Source organism: Malania oleifera, chromosome 2, assembly GCF_029873635.1.
Source record: "Malania oleifera isolate guangnan ecotype guangnan chromosome 2, ASM2987363v1, whole genome shotgun sequence".
Taxonomy (NCBI): domain Eukaryota; kingdom Viridiplantae; phylum Streptophyta; class Magnoliopsida; order Santalales; family Ximeniaceae; genus Malania; species Malania oleifera.
The window spans coordinates 876,605-898,990 of NC_080418.1; the positions used below are offsets into that span (position 1 = coordinate 876,605).

Consider the following 22,386-nt stretch of genomic DNA (forward strand, 5'->3'; position numbering starts at 1 on the left):
ACCAAGCTTGAGGATACTGTTTAAGACCATAAATGGCCTCATGCAACCTGCATACTTTACCATGCCCCTCTTGAGCAACATATCCAGGAGGTTGCTCCATGTATACCTCCTCATGCAAATCTCCATAGAAGAAGGCATTCTTCACATCCAACTTATATAAGCGCCATCAAAATTAACTTTTAGTGAGATCAATACACGAACAGAATTCAAACGAACAATAGGAGAGGACCTCAAAATAGTCAATACCACATGTTTGGGTGTACCCCTCGGCAACCAACAGAGCCTTAAGTTGTCCAATAGAGCATTTAGGAATATATTGGATGGTGAGGACCCAACAACTCCTAACCAACTCTTTACCAAGGGGAAGATCCACTAAGTCTCATGTCCCTTGAGTGGTCAAGGAATCCATTTCTACACCCATTGCATGCTTCCATCTAAGGTTAGAAAGTGCTTCAACATGCGACAAAGGGATAAAAACTAAGGAAATAGACAAGGAAAAGGACTAAGTGAAGAATTGAAACATAGTGAGCAATAGGATAAAAGACTATGGATTGCTAAGCACACACTCGAGTACCTTTCCTACAAGCAATGGGCAAACCCAAGTCACATTGAGATGGATCTCCAGAACCAAAAGTTGAAATAGTGATAGCCAGAGGAGGGGCCTACATGGTGGTAGTGATGTTAGTGCTTGCTTTTTGTCGTTCATAAACCTTCAATTGTTTCTCTAGATCAATAACTAATGAATTTCAAAGAGGGGCAGACGATTTGTCAAGAGGGATAAGGGAAGTATTAGATCACCACTTTACCTAAAAGCTTAGGATGATAGATTGTGGGCCAATAACGTATATTAAGCTTTAACACTCCCCGCATGTGCATCCCAGCAACACATGGAGAGATAAACACATGATAGATAACACCCATTATAGGGAATATATTAATTTATTAAACACCACATAATAAATGCAAACAAGAAGACTAGAACCCAAGACCTCCTGGTAAACAATTCTAATAGCGTGTTAGTTAACCACTTTACCTAAAATATTAATCTTTTACGTAAAGTGGTAATCTAACAAGTAAGAATAGGAGGATCAACACAAGAGGAGGGACCATAAATCGTTGATGGAATCAAAATAGATTCATCCAAGGAAGACCCCATAATGGAATAATAGTGTCAACTGAAAAACGGTGAAAAATCAGCACTAATATATTTCCGATGTGTGGGGATCGTAACATCTATATCCTTTCTGATTTCTCGAGTACCCAACAAAAACACATTTAAAACACGAGGAGAGAACCTGTCCTAACCAATATGTTGAACATGAAGAAAACACGTGCACCCAAAGACATGAGGCACAACAAAGAACATGGATGTTTCTAGGTACACGATAAAGAAGGGAATTTATCCCCTTAGAACACTTGAGAGCATCCTATTGAGCATAAAACAAGCTATAATATAAAATCCATCCAAAAGGTTTTAATAACATGCATATGAAGGAGTAGAGACCAAGCTATGTCAAGTGAATGTCAATTTTTTCATTTGACTACACCATTCTATTGAGGGTTATGTATACATGATGTTTGATGAATAATCCCTTTGGCCAAACAAAAAAACTGAAGCTCATTTTGAATATATTCAAGTGCATTATAAGATCAAAAACTTTGGATACTGATGCCAAATCAAGTTTCTATTTCCTGGTAGAATTGAGCAAATACATTAAAAATCAGACCTATAAGCAATGATTTACTATAAGACTCAACTGTAAACAAAAAATATGTCCTAATATTCTTTCCTAACTAACACAGAACACTCAAAACGAGAAATGGACTTGAACATAGGAAAAACTTGTAGTTTTTGCAAGGATGGATGACCCAAATGAGCATGCCATTGATCAAGAGAGACACCATGGGGAGAAATTGAGAAAGTCATTTGACATGACTTGGACCCACCATGACCACCATCGAATTGGTTATCCATAAAGATAAAGAAAGCTTTCTTGCCGTTCCTCTTCTTGCTCTAAATATAAAGAAACACTTGTTTGAAATCACCAATTGGGTTGATCCGGCCAAGAAAGACATGGGAGTCCTTGGGTTGGTATGCCATCGGCATTCCTTTCAATCTTGGACCCACAGTGCAGTAATATCAGATGCAGCAAAGAAAGAAGCAGTGAAGGATATTCCTGATTTTGATCTAGAGAAAGAGAATCCAATTATGCCCATCCTTCTTAGGCCCTCCACCAATCCTCTTCTTCGTCTGGGGATCCTCAATAACACAATGAGTGGGAAAGAAGGTCACAGAACAGTTACGAGACTTAGTTAGTAGACTAATTCTGAGTGGGTTCAAGGGAAATTTAGGCACAAATAACACAAACGAAATAGTAGAAGGAATTGCAAAAATATAACCAGAACTAGAAACCAATGTAATCGAACCATCAGCAAGAAAAACCTTGTGTAGAGTAGGGGGATTCTTGGACTCAAACAAATTAGTACTACCTGCATGAGAGGAGGCACCAAAACCTAAAACCCAAGGTGAGGAGAATGAAGAGGCAAGAAGACCAGTTGTACCTGAATGGGCCACAGTAGCACTAGATGTAAAAGAATGAGTTTTGAGTTGTTGAACCATGCAAAAAATACTGTTAAACACCTTTCAAGACAAGGTGGATGATGTACTCAACTCCTTAGTGGAGTAATAGGTGCATTTGAAGTGTCAAAAATAAAATCACCTTTCGCAAGAGACTTATTGGCCCAAGCTGGTTTCCCAAGGAGATCCCAACAGAAATTAATAGTATGATTTTCCTTGCCATTGTGTGCAAATGTGAGAATTGCCACAAAAAATAGAACTTTCAGTACATTAAAAAATCAGAACTTAAAACACTTCAAACTCTCCAAAATTTAGAACTTCAATAGGCAGCTATGACAACACAACTGAGCTTACAATATACTAATGGGAATTACTTAACCACCAAGAACAGGGCAGACCACAGAAAAGCACTGCAGCCATTTAATAAACAACCTGGCAGCAGCCCCGGGCATTACGGCTGGCAGAAACTGGAAATGGAAGCAGATAAGAACAAGAATAAATATTTGAACACCAATCAAAACCAACCAGTAATTGGTGCAAGATTGCAAGCTATCAATCACGAATACACGTCCTCAAAATAAGCATCATCAGAAAACCACAAACAGAGTAACAGAGGAACAGCAGCAGCAGCAGCAGCAGCAGCAGTAGCATGCTAGAAACAGTGCAAATGATTTCACATCAGCAAATCACCTTGAAAACACACAGCTTCCTGCCGGATGCTGTACAACCTAACCCAGAAGGAGGGTGTCCTTATACGACTCCCAAAGCAACAGGAAAATCAGATTGAACACTGATTAGGGGAGGATAAAAAAAAAACAAAAAACAAAAAACCAGAGTATCAACACCAATTCAGATAAATCAGACTTGAAGGAGATCAATGCTCTGATACCATGTCATAAAGTCAGAGATGGAAGAGAGAAGAAGAGAAGGAGAGAACAAGAGAAGAGAAGAGGAGAAGAGAAAAAGAGAGGAAACAACAGGGTTGCAGTTTCCTGGAATCTACGTACAGCTCCAGGTCTGCCCTCTTATATATTATTAAATAATGAAGTCTTAAGGACAAAATATCTTCTTTACACAACTTAATTATTAAAATAACATATTCTCTTCTAACAATGAGGATGATGTCCAGGCCTGGTGGTCAGAGCACACTTGAATGGTTATGAGAGTTCCCAGCTGAGCCAGTAAAACAACAGAATTCATTAAATTATGCAATAAAATTAGATCATACTTCAATTAATTTTTCACTGATGAAGCATTAACAAGTTCTTCCGACTCCTTGACTTGTGCAAATTCAAGAAGCCATGGCAAGCATCACCCACTTACACATGCAAGGAACTACAAGCATCCCACAATTTCAGATACAACTTGCTCAGTCAACAAAACCTTAAAACCAAATGACTTGGGGCTGCCTATGCAACTACTTCTTTAATATTCAGTTAAAACCGAAAAAAATTACTATAAAATATGCATTGTTTTTTATAGCATTGAAATTTTTGGTAAAACAAGTCATGTATGGATTCTGAGACAAACCATCCTTATAGAGGTCCAACAGAGTGAAGTTAAGAAGTTCGTAAGGCCCAAAGATATCACTATCAGGAATATTCCACCCTGTAAACATGCTTTTGATTCGCCGAACCTCACTGCTATTGAAGATATGAGAATTGTTGCTATCAATATCATAAATAGGAAACAGCTTCAAATACATCTTCAGTCTCGGGCCTTCTTCCCATATAAATGAATCAATGTATAGCTGATAAAGATCCAATCTGAGACCAGAGGTTAGGTAGCCCTCAAATAGATTCAAGAACGGTAAAAAATCCCAGAACCCAGGACTTTTCAACCGATATCCAACAAGTAGCGGTGCAACACAAAAACAAGGCATTCGGGATTCTGGTGCATATTCATAAGGAGGTGGGCATGGACTAGGACAAGAGAAAGAAACATTTTTGGAGCTTTGAACATCATTTTCATCTCGATTCTGTGATCCACAAAACTGGGCTAGGCTCACGTTAGAGCATATTGGGTTCCCTTGAAGCCTGAAATGATACAATTAATAAAGGAATGAGATCATATTAAGAATTATCCCATTGCAACTAAACTAGAATGAAAACAAAGCATTTGTAATTCTTTTGTGGTAGTGTTGTAACTTTTATTGAGCAGACACAAATGCAAACAACCAAACCCACTGTAGATAAGACGTTACACAGACAAAGATCAACTTTCAATTCATTGAGGGGGCGTTTGGTTCACGGGATCCAGGGAAATTCTGAGGAACGTTCACCACAGGAATCCTACGGCATGGGCATATAAGACATCCTATGAATATACCTTTTCTCACCAACTGTTGGAATAGGGTACACCCTCCTCTTTAGCTATTTTAAATTCCCATAGATAAATAAAATTAGGTGACCAAAATATTCCTGATAATTTGCTCATATAACATAATATATTAGGTTATAATATGTTGTATTAATATAGTATTACATACAATAGATTGGCTACTATTTTGAAAATAATAATAATAATAATGCATTTTACCTTATAATATAGAATTATTACACTGTTTCTATGGTTATAATTTTTTAATAGAAAAGAAATTTGTTAAAGAGAGAAATATAAAATGCAAAAAATAAAAAATAAAGGATAAGAAAAATCCTCACAATGGAATGGGCAAGTCAAAGTCACATCAGGATGGATCTCCAAAATCAAAAGTTGAAATAGTGATGGGCAGATGAAGTGCCTACATGGTGGCAGTGATATATGTGCTAGCTTTCCATCATTCATAAACCTTCAATTGTTTCTCTAGATCAGTAACTAATGGATTTCAAAGAGGGGCAGAAGATTTATCGAGAGGGATAAGGGTATTGTTAGATTACTACCTTACCTAAAAGCTTAAGCTAATAGTTTGTGGACCAACAATGTATATCAAGCTTTCACTCACCCACACGTGCAGCCCGACAACATGTGGAGAGATAAACACACAATAATTAATACCCATTACAGAGAATACAATAATTTTTTAGACATCATATAATACACATGGACAACAAGATTAGAACCCAAGACCTCCTAGTAAACAACTCTGACACCATGACAGTGTTTAATAATTGGGTAAAAGGGAAGACCAACCTGCAATGACAGGTCTCTCCCTCCATTTATAATATATGTCAAGTACAATACCAATGATCATAACACCCTCACTAACTCACACAATTACTAACATAACTCTTAACGCATAATAATAATAATGAAAAATCACTAAATAAAAATTAACACTCCCCCTCAAGCCTGAGCATATATATCATATGCTCCTAGCTAGTTAAAAATGAATTTCACACGAGGACCTCCCAAAGCATTAGCAAACAAATAAGCAAGCTGAAACTCAAACTTCACGTGAGTGATTGTAATGAGCTTTTATACATGTTTCTTCCAAATAAAGTGGCAATCAACTTCAATGTGCTTTGTCCGCTCATGGAACCCAGTTGAAGGCAATATGAATAGCAGCTCGATTATCACACATAAACTCCATAGGTTGATAATGTGGAAAAACTAGTTCTTTCAACATGTTCTTCAACCAAACAAGTTAACATGTAGTGTGCGCCACATCCATATACTCTGACTCGACACTTGACTTGACCACCATAGTTTGTTTCTTACTTTTCCAAGACACCAAATTACAACTGACAAAGATACAGCCATACAGACATAATTGTGGATCTTACTTCTCCAAGACACCATAGTTTGTTTCTTACTTTTCCAAGACACCAAATTACCAACAACAAAGACACAAACCTAGTTGTGGATCTTCAATCGGAAGGCGACCCGCCCAATCTCCAAATGTATATCCCTAAATATGGGTGTGACCCCGATCTTGACATAAGAGACCTCTAGTAGTGAACCTTTAAGATATCTCAAAATGCAAATTAATGCATCCCAATGACTTATTCTCAAGGAATTAAGAAAATGACTCACAACACTTGTTGCAGAAGGATATATCCGGTCAAGTGATTGTGAGATAATTCAACTTTCCAACAAGTCTTCAGTACTATCTCGGGTTAGGCGACAAATCACCCATGTCTGTCACTAAAACTTACTATTGGGATCCATGGGTGTATCAATAGGTTTGGATCCCACAGCCCCATCACATCTAAAAGACCAGAGACATACTTTCTATATGACAAGACAATTCCCGTAGAAGATCTCGATACTTCTATACCTAACAAGTATTTCAACAGTCCCAAGTCCTTGGTCAAAAGCTTACTATGCAGGAAAAGCTTTAGGTACTAGATGGCTCAATTAAAAATAAATATAATATGAAGCTCCCCCAGTGATCACAATGTCATCCACATACACAATAAGCAAAATCCTGCCAGATGGAGTATGACAATAAAATACAGAGTGATCTACTACACTGTCAGAGGCCAAACTCAAGTACTATAGCACTAAATCAACCATATCATGATCTAGGAGATTATTTTAATCCATATAATGATTTCTTAAGCCAACTCACTAAACCTAACACCCCTTGAGCAACAAACCCAGGAGGTTGTTCCATATAGACATCCTCATGAAGATCACCATGTAGGAAAGCATTCACATCTAACGGATGTATAGGCCGATGACAAGTAATGGCTAAAGAGATGAACAAAAATACTAAGGCAACGTTAGCAACCGAAGAGAATGTGTCTGAATAATAAAAACCATAGATCTAAGTATATCCCTTAGCAACAAGACAGGCCTTCAACGAGCCACAAAACCATCAAGATTAACTTTCACATTGTACACCTAACGACAACCAACCGCAAACTTAGCAAGAGAAAGAAAAACCAAATCCCAAGTATCATTATCATATAGCACACACATCTCTTCAACCGTTGTAATCCTCCACCCAAAATGGGATAGGGCTTTAGAAATAGATTTTGGAAGAGCAACAGAAGACAAGAGTACTAATGAAACAGTAATATGAGGGTGACAACAAATCATAACAAACAAATTAGAGATTGGATGTTAGATACAAGTGCATTTGCCTTTCCGAACAGCTATAAATGGATCAAGATCATGGGAAATAAAATCATCTGATGAGGGAACTAGAGGCAAATCAATAGAGGTTGGAGGAGGCTCTCCTCCTTTGAGTCTCCGTGTATATACCTTCAAATTGGGATGATCAAGGACTCAAACAGGATGAAGATGTAGAAGGATCCAACACAGAGAATAGGTTGAGATCTGGAAGGCATGGCAGAGAAGGGACTCATCAAGGTCAAAAACTCAAGGAATCAAAGTAGTATGGTGTAGACCCAAAAAAGGTGACATTAGCAAAGCCAAAGAATCAATGTAAAGTAGGACTATAACACCAATATCCCTTTTGAGTATACGAATAGCCAAGAAAAATACATTTGATAGCATGAGGATCCAACTTATCCGTTCCTAACGTTAACTAATGGACAAAGGACACACATCCAAATATACGAGGAGGGAGAATGAAGGAACATTAGGGAAGATAACTGAATATAAGATTTTACCACCGAGGACAGAGGTACATTTTATTCATGAGGGAGCAAGCTACGTGCACAATATCACTCCAAAAAACTTTGTGGACATTCATTTTTGCGCATTGACCAACAGCTTCAGGCGTTAGCAAGCAATCATTCTCAGAATGCCACACATGAGCAACTAAAAAAGGTGATATCTTTGGACAAAAAAGATGACAAAGAACTTGGCATTATGGTGCAAGGAAAAATTCAAGACATTTGAGAGGAAATTAGAGCAAAAACGCTGTTCAATGTATATCAAGCTTTTACATTGTATTATCAAGCTCTGACAAAATCAAATCAAAGGATTCCTCCAATCTTGCTGAACTTCCATAAAATGACTCCCTTATAGCACCCCAAACCAACGCACTACAAAGAGGCCAACCATTGAACCTTTGTCCCAAACCAACTGCCAATTCAATTTTTGCCCCGAAAAAATCTGTGCATCGTGTTCCAACCATAAACCCCACACCACTGAAAAAGTACCACACTTCCGAAGTACAACCCTATCCTTTAACCCCACACACTGCTCTAACTGATGGCCCTAATGGTACCACACAACGACACAGTTATTAACACAAACTTCCACAAGTGAATGATCAAAACAGGTAGGATCTTTAAAGAAAATACTTGACTAACTTGATCTTATGGTGTTGGGAAGGCTTTAAGACAATGGAGAAAATCGGAGCAAAAAGATTGCTCAAAACACTCTCATATGCCGGCATGTGGAGTCAGAGCTGCCAGCTTTCGGCAAGCACGTGGCAGCATGTGAGGGCTCCTCTGGCTGTCAAATTTTGCAGCCTAGCAGATCAGCAGGTTTCGTGGCTTGTTATGTGGTTGGTTTTTCAAAAATATGAAGGGTTTATTGAGATTCTGAAAGGGATTTTTTTATTTGTGACTGCAGTGTTTTCAGCAACTACTGAACCTGATTCTGTTCTTTGGTGGTGCGATGATCATTCTACAGTGGCAGGTTTAAATAGGATCATGAAATATAGGTTTTGGTTCGGCAGCAGCAATGAACTTTTTAGGTCAGATAATGCTCTGATACCATGCTGAAGCATTTGGTGAATTGGGAATTAATCTTAACGATAGATCTCTTTTTTTATTTATAATAAATGCCAAGTACACTACACTGACCATATGCCCCTACTAACTAATTGTTACTAACATAACAATAACATATATAAATAATGCTAAACAACCAAAATGACCAGTAACAAAGATATTTAAAATAGTAATTTTTTGAATACTGAAAATATCAAGCAAAAGTATATTATGTTATAATAATATAACATTGTCATAATAAAGAAGATACATAATTAATTACAATATCATGTAATATTGTGATCTTATAACACTAAATTTAATCTGTACATCTGCTCAAGTGGTTGGATTTGAATATTTAGCATATAATATTGTGTACACAGGTCAAGGGGCATTTAGGTAATCTTAATAAATACATTGCAAGAATCCCCGTGCTAAACCAAATATGGACATGGACATCTTCCCCTGGATCCTACAGCCTGAACTAAACAAAAATATTACCCTGAGAAAGACATTGCATTCCTAGGCATATGATTCCCTCCCAACGGGCATCCAAGATGCCACAAACCAAATGCCCCCATAGGATATTAATAAGATGCAAGTGCAAAACCAAACCAGATGGTGACATTTGGAGGGAGGTTAAGACCGCCTGAAAATTTTGAAAGCATATTGTTCTGCAAATCCCTGCAAAATTGAAAAACATACAAATAGTTCATTAAGAATCGATATTACCAAATTTCATAGTGAAAAGCATCAAAAACTTGGATCTCAAAACAGCATGTCCAACCAAAGATGAAATCAAAATTGTTGCTGAGCAAAACAAACACAATAAAAAAGATAAAAAAGAGTTCCACGCATAAAAATGCAGATGGAGGAACTGAAAGCAATGATGATTTTCCTGTTTCAGGCCATACAAGATAAGCTTTTCAGTGCCATTAGATGTCCAATTTTGCCAAATGGTGGATGGAATGGAACCACTCAGAGAATTGTTTTCAAGTGACCTGCAATGTGGAACCGCTTATAAGATAAACCCATTTATTTCATGGGCCATGCAGTAAAATAACTGAAACAATTTGAATTCTGCTAAATGCAACATACTCCTACTCCAAACATTAGTGCTTGCGGAACCATAAACCTGATAAAGAAATAAGGAGAGAGAGTGAGGGGGGTGAGAGAGAGAGAGTGGAAGGATGCTTACAGTCTCTGAAGATTAGGAAGATCTGAGAAGTTGACAGGTATATTTCCAGTAAGATTGTTTTTTGATAAATCACTGCACAAAATTGTTTAGATAACTAAGTTAAAAGGCAAAAAGAAATCATTGGAATAATGCTTTACTAAAATATACTAAGGATGCTTCTTAAAGAAATCACTCAACGTAAAATGCTTAAAAAGAGACAGGTCAACCAACCAAAAAAAAATAAAAGAAAAAATAAAATAATAGTTATTGAATAAAATTTAAGGTGGAGAATCTTACATAGTCGTGATATCTTTAGAAAGTTTATTTGGTGGGATAGATCCACTGAGCTGGTTTGAACTAACGTCTCTGAAATATGTACATCATAAAGCAGAATGCGAAAGGTTCTCATTAGCCAAACATAAAATGAACACAAATGGTCAATGGAGCTGTCTGAAGATGAAGAAAACCATGTTCATCCAGATGCTTTTGGAATTTTTCATGGGAAAGCTTATAATTCCTCAATCATATGTGATGTTTTTCAACATTAAGTAACACCAAATATATGGTGATCAACTTACAAATAACCAAGATGTGGTATCCTACTCAGATCAGGGATTGGTCCTTGCAGGTTACAGTTCCTAAGACTCCTGACAAAGCCAAGAAACAGAAATATAACAAACTTTGACATCATAAAATCTGGACAAGGTGCACATGCATACTTCTAGATTGACATTTAAGGTTCTCATAAAATGAAAGGTTTGTGGGAGCTTATTGTCAAAAAACTTTATCAAGATCAAATTAGGTGTTTGATGTCAGAGAGAGAGAGAGAGAGAGAGGGAGAAGACAGTCCTCATTAACCAAGCAAAAGGAACCATATTTCAAGAAGGAAAAGAAACAGTCGCGCTCCTCCAGGAAGACACAGTAATCAATACCTCATTTTTCCCCAATGAGGTCACGTCATCTCACAGGATTCTACTGCCAAAAAGTATACATGCACACCAGTTTGTGTGTAAAAGTTAATAGCTGCCTAGCCAGGAAATTATTTGTAATGGATATTGATATTGTAACAAAGATGACACTTGTTTGCTATGGCACAGCCTGTGTGCGCAACCATGCATCTTTTTTTTTTTTTTTTTTTAATCAGTAAAGAGAAATTTAGAGTAGCAAAGAATCAAGGGGATGACATCCCATGGTACAAAACATCAACCGCCCTGCAGTGTCCCAAACAGAAACTGTGCATCTATTTGATTCCTATTATATGAAATAGCCGGATGCCATGTAGCATTATGTGCTATTTGCGCCTCTTGTATTATGAAAATTTGAGCAAGTAGAGATTGTCATTCCCTTGGGTGAAAGACCCTAAACTTCTGAAGGGTATTCCTGCTTTATGTGGTGGTTAGCCAAGTTGGAAATTGGCACTTTGTTTGAGATGGTACTGCTATGTAGAGAAAAATGATAGGAGTATGTGCTACTTGGATGTCTTGTGATGGTAACTCTAGATAAAGTGATCACTTAAAATAGGGAATATGTTCATGATAATAATGTGTGTGCATGCATAAAAAAATCACATCTTAAAGTGAGAAAATCCATATACAAATAAAAATAGATTACGGATGTGCACTGAGCTCATGTTGCTCACCCTATTTCCTTAACAATTTAAAATTCAATTGAAATGAAGGAAAGCATACTTGCTGGGTTTTCCAAAGACTTGCTACTGTTATAGATATATACCACAGGTTGGCACGAAGACACGTAACACGTTTTCTTTTTTTTTTTCTTTTTTTTTTTTTGGGTAGTTGTTGAACATATCTAGTCCAAGAAATATGTAATAAGAATGGTTTGCCCTGTGGGAATGATGTTGTATATAAAGTGAGTAAATCCTAATGTAAAGATCCTAGTAAAATGTAAATCCCTGTCTGATCATATCATGGACTGTCTGTATAGCTTGTGTTTTTTAACAAATGATCTCTCTTTTGGCTTATTACTCCTACTTAAAACATGATTTTTGTAGAACTATTCCTTTCCTGGGCCTATTGCGTCCACTGGACTTTGGATGGAGTTAAGGCCGATCGCATACCATAAATGGGGACTTGACACTAAAAATCTCAAATGAAACAGCAAACAGCAAGCAACACAAACCAATGCATGCAAGGAACTGCTCTGATGCAAGTTTGCTGCCACATGCATGGAGGAAAGATTGTAGGATCCATCAAGATTAGAAATTTGATGGCTTAAGGACAATTATAAGGAGATGTGGTAGCAAAGAAAGATTCTCTTGTGCAGAAATGCAGCAGTGGAGGCTATGGAATGTACCATTGGGTGAACTCTCAAACGATGGACCAGAAGCCTTCTCCTTTTTTATTGTTTCACAATTCAGACAATGCCTTGCTAACATCCTCCTCTTCAAACAGCCCTTCTAACTATCTAGCTTTATCTCCCAAAGTAAGACATCAATCCAAACCTTTTATCATTGGCCAAGAAACATACTAGTCAAAATACACAGATCTATACAAAACTTTGTAATCTCATTTGAATTTAAACAAGGATCCCCAATAATTTCCCTGCCCTCAAACTCTTAGTGTATTTCAATTTTATTAAATTTTTTTTTAAGTTTCAATTTGTTGGTGGGAGCAGGTGGGAAAGGGGTACACCAAGAACAACCTGGACTGAGATAGTGAGCAAGGATTTGAGAGTCCTACAATTGTCTAAGGATATTGCCCCAGAGTGTGCAGAATGGTGTAAGGGGATTCATGTAGCCAATCGCACCAAGCGAGAAATAAACCTTGGTTGTTCTTATTCTTGTTTTAAAATTTTCACATGCATACACACATGTATGAACATGTCCATGAAAACACTTAAAACACATATTGCATTTCAAAACGTTATTGGAAAATGATGCCTTAGCCCCATGCCTCAAGGCTTCAAAAGCCTTAAATTTGCAGACAAACATAGCACAAAATATGAACTTACAACTTCAATAATTTAGACATGTTGCCATAAGAATCCGGAATCTTTCTCCCATCAAAGTTGTTGTTATCAAGCTGACTGCAAAACAAAGAAACCAAAACTGTTCAGGGACCATCAACAAAAGATTATTAAGGTACTCCAACTGTCCTGCAATAGAGGGAAAACTGTCATAACATACTCTTTAAACCTTGATAAATTTAACATAATTTCATAAATTGCATGGTTGTTGCATGTCCTTTCCTGCTTTGAATGGAATAAAGCTAAGAATACTGTACATTAATTAAGTTGAGTTAATAGATATTGGAATTTTATTAAATTATCATGGTAGGAGGGGATTAGATGAAATGAAACTAAGAGACTCCATGTTAAGATATAAATAACACAAGATCTTGGAGCTAAACTAGAAAAAACAGAAGAGTGAGCATGCTGAAGCCAGGAGAGGAGACCTGGCAGACAGCTCGCAGCATACTGTGCTGCTGCTATCCTGATGTGTTTCCAGCATTAGGAAGACCAGAAAAACATACTACACCTGTTACCATTTGTTGTAACTTGTAAACCCTAGTTCTAGAGAGAGGGAGGAGGAGGGAGAAATTTTCGTAGAAAATCAAGCAAAGTCAGAAAAAATACAGAACTCAGAGGAGCATCAAAAAAAAAATTGGAGGTGCTGATAATCTTAATTTATTTGTCTAGTACAGGTGTTTTCCAGGGTTTTCATAGCCACATTTTTTTTGTAATCGGAAAATTATTTGCTATGGCTACTGCTCTCAGAAGGAAGAGGGTTGTTTTCACGTATCTTGTGTGCGTGCATCTTTTGAATTCAAATAAAGTGAAATAGCTAGATGTTGTGAAGCTCTATTTGTGTGTTGGGAAATTTATTGGCAATGGATATCTCGTAAGATAGTATTTGTTTGCTATGCACATCGTGTATGCATCTTTTAAATTCCTAATACATACGTGAAATAGTGGATGTATTGTAGCACTGTGTGCTATTTGTGCTTGAGACACCATCAAATTTGAGCAAGTAGGATTTTGTCTCCCTTGGGTAAAAGGCCCTAAACCTCCAGAGGATCTTCTGCCTACACAGTGGTAAGCCAAGTTGGAAATTAGCTTTTTTTTTAACTAAAAAAAGATATATTAGATTGAGAAAGAGAAGTTACAACCTAAGGGGACAATAAGTCCACCTGAAAAAATAAAAAACAGAATTAAAACATAAAATAAAAATAAAGATAAAAATAAAAATAAACAAAAAGTACAATGAACAAAGAAAACCCCTTTTCAATCCCTTTCCAAAGTAATTCACCAAGCACTTTAAATCATCTACCTCCCTCTGACCTTTCTTGGCTTTGTACTTGCCCCAATCAAAGTGCAGTTCAATTCCTCCTGCACCACACATTTTAGATCTAGTTTATCCAGTATATCTTGAGCTTCTAAATCCTTCCTAGAAATCATCTCCACTGGTGTACATAAAATTCCACCATTGCACTGCAGTTTATTATCCAACCCAATGTTTTCGAAACTAGAAACCCCCACGAATCCTTCCAACAGGGCTGGATGTACATATAATCAGTCCCCGAGAACATCATAGGAAACAAAAACACCTTCAAATTGTGCCCAAATCTCATCCAACAGCAAACCCCCTATCACAATCAAACCCACTAATGTCATCACTACCGTTTTCAAAAAAGATATCCCCATTTCTTAGCCTCCTTTCCTCTTATCTTCGACGATACTCAACTCTCCTTCAGAATCTCTCTTAAAATATTTGGCCTTATCTCACCAGAATGCTCTCTTCACTTTACTTAATTTCCTAATTTCTGCACCCATCAGAGCTGCCTTCCAATGAGCGTACAGCTTAGGATCAGTAGATTTTTTAGATTTGAAACCTGAAACATCAGGCTTCCAACCCAAACCATTTTTTTTTTATTATTATTCTTGGAGACACCAGCCTCTAATCCCTCTGCAAAATCAGAACCAACAGCCAAGCTGACGCCTTTATTTTTATCATCATTTTTGTGACGAACAGTTCTCTAAATCAAGCTAAAATTGTCCACATTATGCTCTGAATGTTGACCCGTTCCATTCTATGGTTGTATTGGAGAACTGGATAAAGGGTTTGGATTTCGTTAGCAGATGACTGAAGACCCACCTTCCCCTAATCTTGCTTCTGTGAATTTTGGTTATAATATTGAACCTGCTTTGTAAACTCCGCCTGGGATGCACATAATGTCCAAATTTTTTTCACACACAACCAGTCCCAAGCCCGGGTAAAGGAGGAGGTTTGCGTTAGGTAGCTGATAGCCAGCGTAAAATTTGCCCAATCACTATGATATGAATCCTTGCCGAATATTTGTTAGGGCGTCCCCTACGAGCGACGCATTGCACTTGTACCACCCAAATGTAGCGAAACGGATGGACTAGGCTGTCCCCCAAAAGCAACACTCCATGTTGGCACAAGTACAGTGTCAAATATGCGAGGGTTCCTACATCATTCTGGACATAGGCAGGTAAAGAAGTTAGTTCAGGAAACTAGGATTAGATTAACAACTTAGAAATATAAGGACACTTATGGGTAAAAGCATGGAAATTGTGGACACAATAATTAGAAGAAGAATTAATTTGATTTGCCTTCAAGAGACTAAGTGTGGGTGGGGGAGAAAGCTAGAGAAATTGATAAATTAGGATTTAAACTTTCGTACACTGCAAAAGAAAAACATAAGAATGGAGTAGGAAAATATTGTAGACAAAAATTTAAAAAATAGCATTGCTAATGTAAACAGAGTAAGGAATAGAATTATAAAAATCAAGATGGTATTAGTCCAAGAGATAATAAATATCATTAGTGCTTATGCTCTTCAAGTAGGCTTAGCATAAAATCTTAAGAGAAAAATTTTGAGAAGATAAGGATAGTATTATACAAGACATATCAGGGACTGAGAAAATATTTATACGAGGAAACCTGAATGGACACGTTGGAAGGGATAATAAAAGTTATGAGAGGATACATAGAGGATATGGATGTGGAGACAAAAATGAGACTAGGGAGAAGATCTTAATCTTTGCTATGTCATATGATTTTAGTATAATGAATACTTGCTTTCAGAAGAGAGAAGAACACTTAATAACCTTTAAAAGTGGACAAAAAAGAAGTCAAATAGATTTTTTTTTAACTAGGAGAGTAGATCGTTTATCATGCAAGGATTGTAAAGTTATTCCAAGTGAAAGCCTAACCACACAACATATAATCTTAGTGTTAGATATATGTATTAAAAAATGGAAGAAAGATGATAAAAAAAACTAGTGCAAAAGAACTAGGTAGTGGAATCTAAAGGGATAAAATATAATAAAATTTAAAGATATAATGATCAAGGATAGGGATTGGACTATACAGAATGGGATAGATACAAATAGTCTTTGGAGTAGATTAGCTAGCTCTATTAAAAAATAGCAAAAGAGATTTTAGGTGAATCAAGGGGAAGATTCTCGAATAGCAAAGAAAGTTGGTGATAGGATAAAGATGTCCAAAAACCCGTAAAAACAAAAAGAATTTGGTGTAAAACATGGCAAAAACATAGAAACATGGATAACTTTGAAAAGCATAAGGAGGCAAGAAAAAATACAAAAATGTTTGTTAGTGCAGCTAAATACAAATCATTTAATAGTTTGTATGATAGATTAGATGCAAAAGAAGGGTACAAAAATATATTTAAACTTGCTAAAACTAGAGAAGGGAAGAGTGAGGACTTAGGAAATGTAAAATGTATAAAAAGTGAGGATGATATTGTCTTGGTTAAGGACAAAGACATTAAAGAAAGATGGTGAAGTTACTTTAGTAAATTGTTTAATGAAAACCAACTAGAAGGCTTAAACTTAGATTTGAAAAATGAGGAAAAGACTAAAAATATGAGATTTATTTGCAAAATTAGAGTTAACGAAGTTAAGTTTGCACTAAAAAAGATGAAAAATAGGAAAGCTATAGGACCAGATAACATTCCAATTGAAGTTTGGAAATGCTTAGGTGATAACAGAATTATATGATTAACTAATTTATTTAATACATTTACAAAAACTAAGAAAATTCCAGATGAATGAAGGAAAAGCACTTTAATGCCTATATGCAAAAATAAAGGAGATATTCAAAATTGTAATAACTATCGTGGAATTAAATTTATGAGTCATACAATGAAACTATGGGAAAGGGTAGTTGAACAAAAATTAAGGTTAGAAACAAAGGTCTCAGAAAATCAATTTGATTTTATGCCTGGGAGATCTACCACAGAAGCTATATATCTTTTAAAAAGATTAATGGAAAAGTTTAGGGAAAAGAAGAGGACTTGCACATGGTATTTATTGACCTAGAGAAAGCATATGTAGGATACCTAGGGAAGTTCTATGGTGAGTATTAGAAGAAGAAAAAAAGAGTGTATGTAGTAGGTATACTGATGTCATTAAGGATATGTACGATGGAGTCATGACTAGTGTAAGGACTATAGATGGAGAAACTAGAGAATTTCTAATCACCATAGGTGTACATCAAGGATTTTCTTTGAGCCCTTATCTTTTTGCTTAAGTGATGGACCAACTAACTAAGAGTATTCAAAATAAGGTTTCATGGTGTACGTTGTTTGCAGATAATATTGTATTAATTTATGAAACTAGGGGCGAAGTAGAGGTTGAGTTAAAATTATGGAAAGAAGCTTTGGAATCTAGAGGCTTTAGGATAAGTAGAAATAAGACAGAATATATGAAATGTAATTTCAGTAATGGCAAGAGGAATATTGGAGACAAAGTTAAACTTGACAATGAAGAAATAAATAGCACTTGTAGATTTTGATACTTTGGATCTATTCTGCAAGCTGAAGGAGAAATTGAAGATAATGTAATGTATAGAGTTAAAGCAAACAGGGTAAAATGGAAAAGTGCTTCAAGTGTGCTTTGTGATCATAGAATACCCAGGAAAGTTTTATAGGATGGCTATAAAACCAACTATGCTATATGAAGTAGAATGTTTGGCGACAAAAAAACAAAATATCCAAAAAATAAAAGTTGCCGAGATGAGAATGCTTAGATGCATGAGTGGTATAACACTGAAGGATAAATTAAGAAATGAATATATTCACGATAAGTTAGGTGCAACTCCGATAGAAGATAAGATAAGGGAGGGACGACTCAGATGGTATGGACACTTGCAACGTAGGCCACATAGTGCGCCAGTAAGGAAGAGTGAGTTAGTTACTATAGGGGGTGGTAGAAGGGGTAGGGGTAGACCTAAAATAACTTGAAAGGAGATAGTGAGTAAAGATTTAATAGCCCAAAATCTATCAAAAAGAAATGGTCCATGATCGCATAAACTGGCGGAAATAGGATGCATATAGCCGACCCCACCCAGTGAGACTTAAGCCTTGGTTTTGTTGTTGCTGTTGTTATATTGAACTTGCTCTGTAACAGGGTCGAAAAGGGAAGGGATCTAATCACTCATATCCTTGTAATGGGCCTATTTAGAGACAAGGCCCATCTGCAAAAGCCCCAATTGAGAAGAACCTTCCTTTGAATCCAAAGAAAGGCCCATAGCATTATTGTTTAAACATTGGGCCAGTTCTATTAAGTGCCCCAACTTTGTCAAAAACAAAAGCACCTCCTTTCTATTAAGCAGTACCTCGACGGTGGCTTTCATATCAAATGTAATAATCTGGGCCAACTTTGGGGTACTGTCCTCTTTGGCCCATGAGCCTCAAGGTGCTGCCTGTAAAAGCAGCCTCACAACGTTAGAACCTAATTCGTTCCTTTATACCCATGATCTCACTAGTAACAATCGATGTGGGATCATGGCATGCTGCAAGCCTAGCAAAAACAATGAACACCAAGTCAGTCACAATATATTTTACAAGGGTTTGTTAGAGGTTATGTATGTCTTTTAGTATTATTATTATTGAGTGTGTTAGTATGTTAATTAGTGAGAGTTAGTAAGAGTATAACTGTCATTAGAAAGTATTTAATTTTGTATTATATATAGAGGAAGAGACCTATCTCCAAAAAGTTAAGTCATTCATTTTAATCAAATCATAACATGGTACCAGAGCGTGATCCAACCTAAACCCAATTCCCCTCAATTGTCGTTGAAAAACATCATTCCCACAGTTGTCCTTCCCAAATCTACCTCCATCCCATATTATTTCACAAAACCAACCATACACTTATAAACAAACTCCGTCGTTGAGTTGCTCACCTCGTTCGTTGTTGTGTTGGTGTTTCACGTTGTTTGTGATTGTCCCCATCAGTTTTGATTGCTTTTCTTGTTTTTTGGTGCGGTTGCTGATTTGTGAGTGTTGGGATGGAATCTATGAATCCTAAAAATTTGTTTCTTACATCACTACCACAAATAAGACTCAAAAGTTGGATGGAAAGAACTATGTTCAATGGTCTAGATCGGTTCGGATTTATTTAGCAGGATTAGGGAAATATGACCACTTGCTCCAATGTTATTCTTCTGACGAGAATAGAAAAGACATGTGGGTTCAGGAATATGCCTTTATTGTTTCCCTTTTATGGAAATGAATGGAGCCACAAATTGCACGGATGTGTATGCATCTAGATATGTGCAAGGAGATTTGGGATTATGCCAAACTCATATACTCCTACAACTTTACAAGCATGTATAATTTATCCCAAGAGTACTTTCAGCTATAACTGCTAACGTTTGTGAGATGCAGAAGCAGAGCAAGCATATGACAGTAGTTCGAGTTCTAGCAGGCTTGAGACATGAGTTTGAGGCAGTTAGTCCCAGATATTCAGTAATGCGGACCTGCCAACATTGCTTATGTTTATTCTCATGCACTTTGAGCTTCCTTTAGCACACATTCTTCTACTCTTGCATCTGTCGTTTGAGAGGACAACCTTTCCTACATAGGGTGATTCTAGTTTTCTACCAAACAGCCACAAAAGTTATCGAGGTGGTTCAAGTGGTCATAGTGGTAGAGACGCACAAGGTAGGGGTACTCCTCACATACACACTCATTGTATCATACTATTGAGCAGTGTTGGGATCTTCATGGAATACCTTAACGTGTTGCCAATGTAGCCACCACTAACTTCACATCTTTAGGGGCATTCAATGAGCCAGCACCAACTCCTCACCTTTAGGGACGAATGGGGGGCAACGTACTATATCCATGTCAGAGGAAGAGTATTCCAAGTTTCAGCATTATCAAGCGTCACAACAAGCTTCTCTTCCCATTGCATCTCTTGCCCAAATAGGTAATCACGTATTATGTCTGTCATCTAGTACTTCTCATCCTAGTCCTTGAGTTATAGACTCTATTGCCACAGATTATATCACAGGTATACCTAGCTTCTTCTCCACTTTCAATATCCTGCAAATTTACCTTATATTACTCTTGCTAATGGATCTAGCACTGCAGCTAAGGGAACTAGGACTATAAATCCCACTTCTTCTATTTCTCTTCCTTCGATTTCATATATTCCCAAATTTATTTTCAATCTTATGTTTGTTAGAAAAATTACTAAATCCATGAATTGTTCAATGACATTCTTCCCTAATTCTATGGTTATTCAGGATTTGAAGACGAAGAAGACGATTGGCAGAGAGTGTGAAGTTGGTGGACTCTATCATTTTGAGATGTTATCTCCTTCTACCGCCTGCACTGCTGCTGCCACACCTTTCTAAATTCATTATCCCTATGTACTTACTGCTTGTTACCAGATCAACAGAATTTCATCCTCTCTTCTTAGTGCTAAATTCCCTACTCCATTATTTTTCCTAATCCACCTTTAATTTCTCTTCCTCTTCGTATATATGGGTGTGTCCTTTGTTCATCAACTAACTCCTAGGGTGGATAAGTTAGATCCTCGTGCTATAAAATGTGTATTTCTAGGCTACTCATATACTCAAAAGGGATGTCGTTTTATAGTCCTGTGCTGCATCACTTCTTTCTTTCTGCCGATGTTACCTTCTTTGAGTCTACACCTTACAAAACCCAATCACTGAGTGCTTCTGAGCTCAATGAGTCTCTTGCTTCGCCTAATCTTCTAGTTTCTACATTGTTGTCCTTGCCCAACCAACCATTTAAGTCTCCATGTAGTCTGAGTACTTCTCATTGTCTTGAACATGCTAATTTGCAAGTGTATTCATGATAGCTGCTTCAAGGAAGAGAGTCCCCTCTAGCATCTACTCCCACGCCTTTTGGTTTTCTTGTCTGATGATCATACTTCTCATGATGTTGATCCTCCAATTGTTGTTCAAAAAGGTAAATGCATATGTACTCAACACCCCATTTCCAACTATGTTTCTAATGACTCCTTATCATCCTCTAATAATTGTTTTGTCACTACTCTATCATCTACTACCTTCCTAAATTTGTTTCAAAAACCTTAGCCCGTTCCGGGTGGAAGGATGCTATGGTTGAATAGATGAATAATTTACATGACAATGGTACTTGGGACTTGGCACCTCTTCCTCTTGACAAGCCTATGGTTGGTTATCGGAGGGTTTACACTATGAAATTCAACCCCGATGGTTCTATGGCTCGTCTAAAGGCCCATCTTGCTACTAAGGGATACTCTCAGGTGTATGGTCTGGATTATTCTAATACTTTTTCTCTAGTTGCCAAACTTACATCCGTACGTCTGTTCATCTCCTTGGCTACTACTCTCACTAGCCTCTACCTTAGCTAGATATGAAAAATGCCTTCTTGCATGGTGACCTTGAGAAGGAGGTTTATATGAAGCAACCACCTAGGTTTGTTGTTCAGGGGGAGTCAAGCTTAGTGTGTCAGCCAAAGAAGTCTTTATATGGTTTAAAAGTCTCTTATAGCATGGTTTGATCGTTTTAGTGCTATAGCACTTGAGTTTGGTCTTCGACGGCGAGTTGTGGATCATTCCATGTTTTATTGTCATACTTCATCGGGTAGGATCCTTATTGGTGTTTATGAGGATGATATTGTTAGTACAGGTGATGATGATAAAGGTATTCAGAGTCTCAAAATTTTTCTATGGACTAAGTTTCAGACCAAAAATTTGGTACCTTTGAAATACTTCTTGGGTATAGAAATACCTAGATCTCGTATCGAAATTGTTGG

General features: G+C 37.0%; 1 protein-coding gene across 5 annotated transcripts in view; it reads right to left on the reverse strand.

The window, feature by feature from the left end:
- LOC131149006 (probable LRR receptor-like serine/threonine-protein kinase At1g06840) overlaps positions 1-22,386 on the reverse strand; it is a 120,343-nt gene that overhangs the window by 49,062 nt on the left and 48,895 nt on the right. For all 5 annotated transcript variants that reach the window (XM_058099030.1, XM_058099031.1, XM_058099032.1 and 2 more), the window contains 7 exons: positions 13,298-13,372; positions 10,906-10,974; positions 10,625-10,693; positions 10,349-10,420; positions 10,065-10,151; positions 9,766-9,834; positions 4,109-4,614 (listed from right to left, as the gene is read on the reverse strand). In XM_058099030.1, the coding sequence (XP_057955013.1) occupies positions 4,109-4,614; positions 9,766-9,834; positions 10,065-10,151; positions 10,349-10,420; positions 10,625-10,693; positions 10,906-10,974; positions 13,298-13,372 (947 nt within the window). The remainder of the gene's footprint in view (positions 1-4,108; positions 4,615-9,765; positions 9,835-10,064; positions 10,152-10,348; positions 10,421-10,624; positions 10,694-10,905; positions 10,975-13,297; positions 13,373-22,386) is intronic.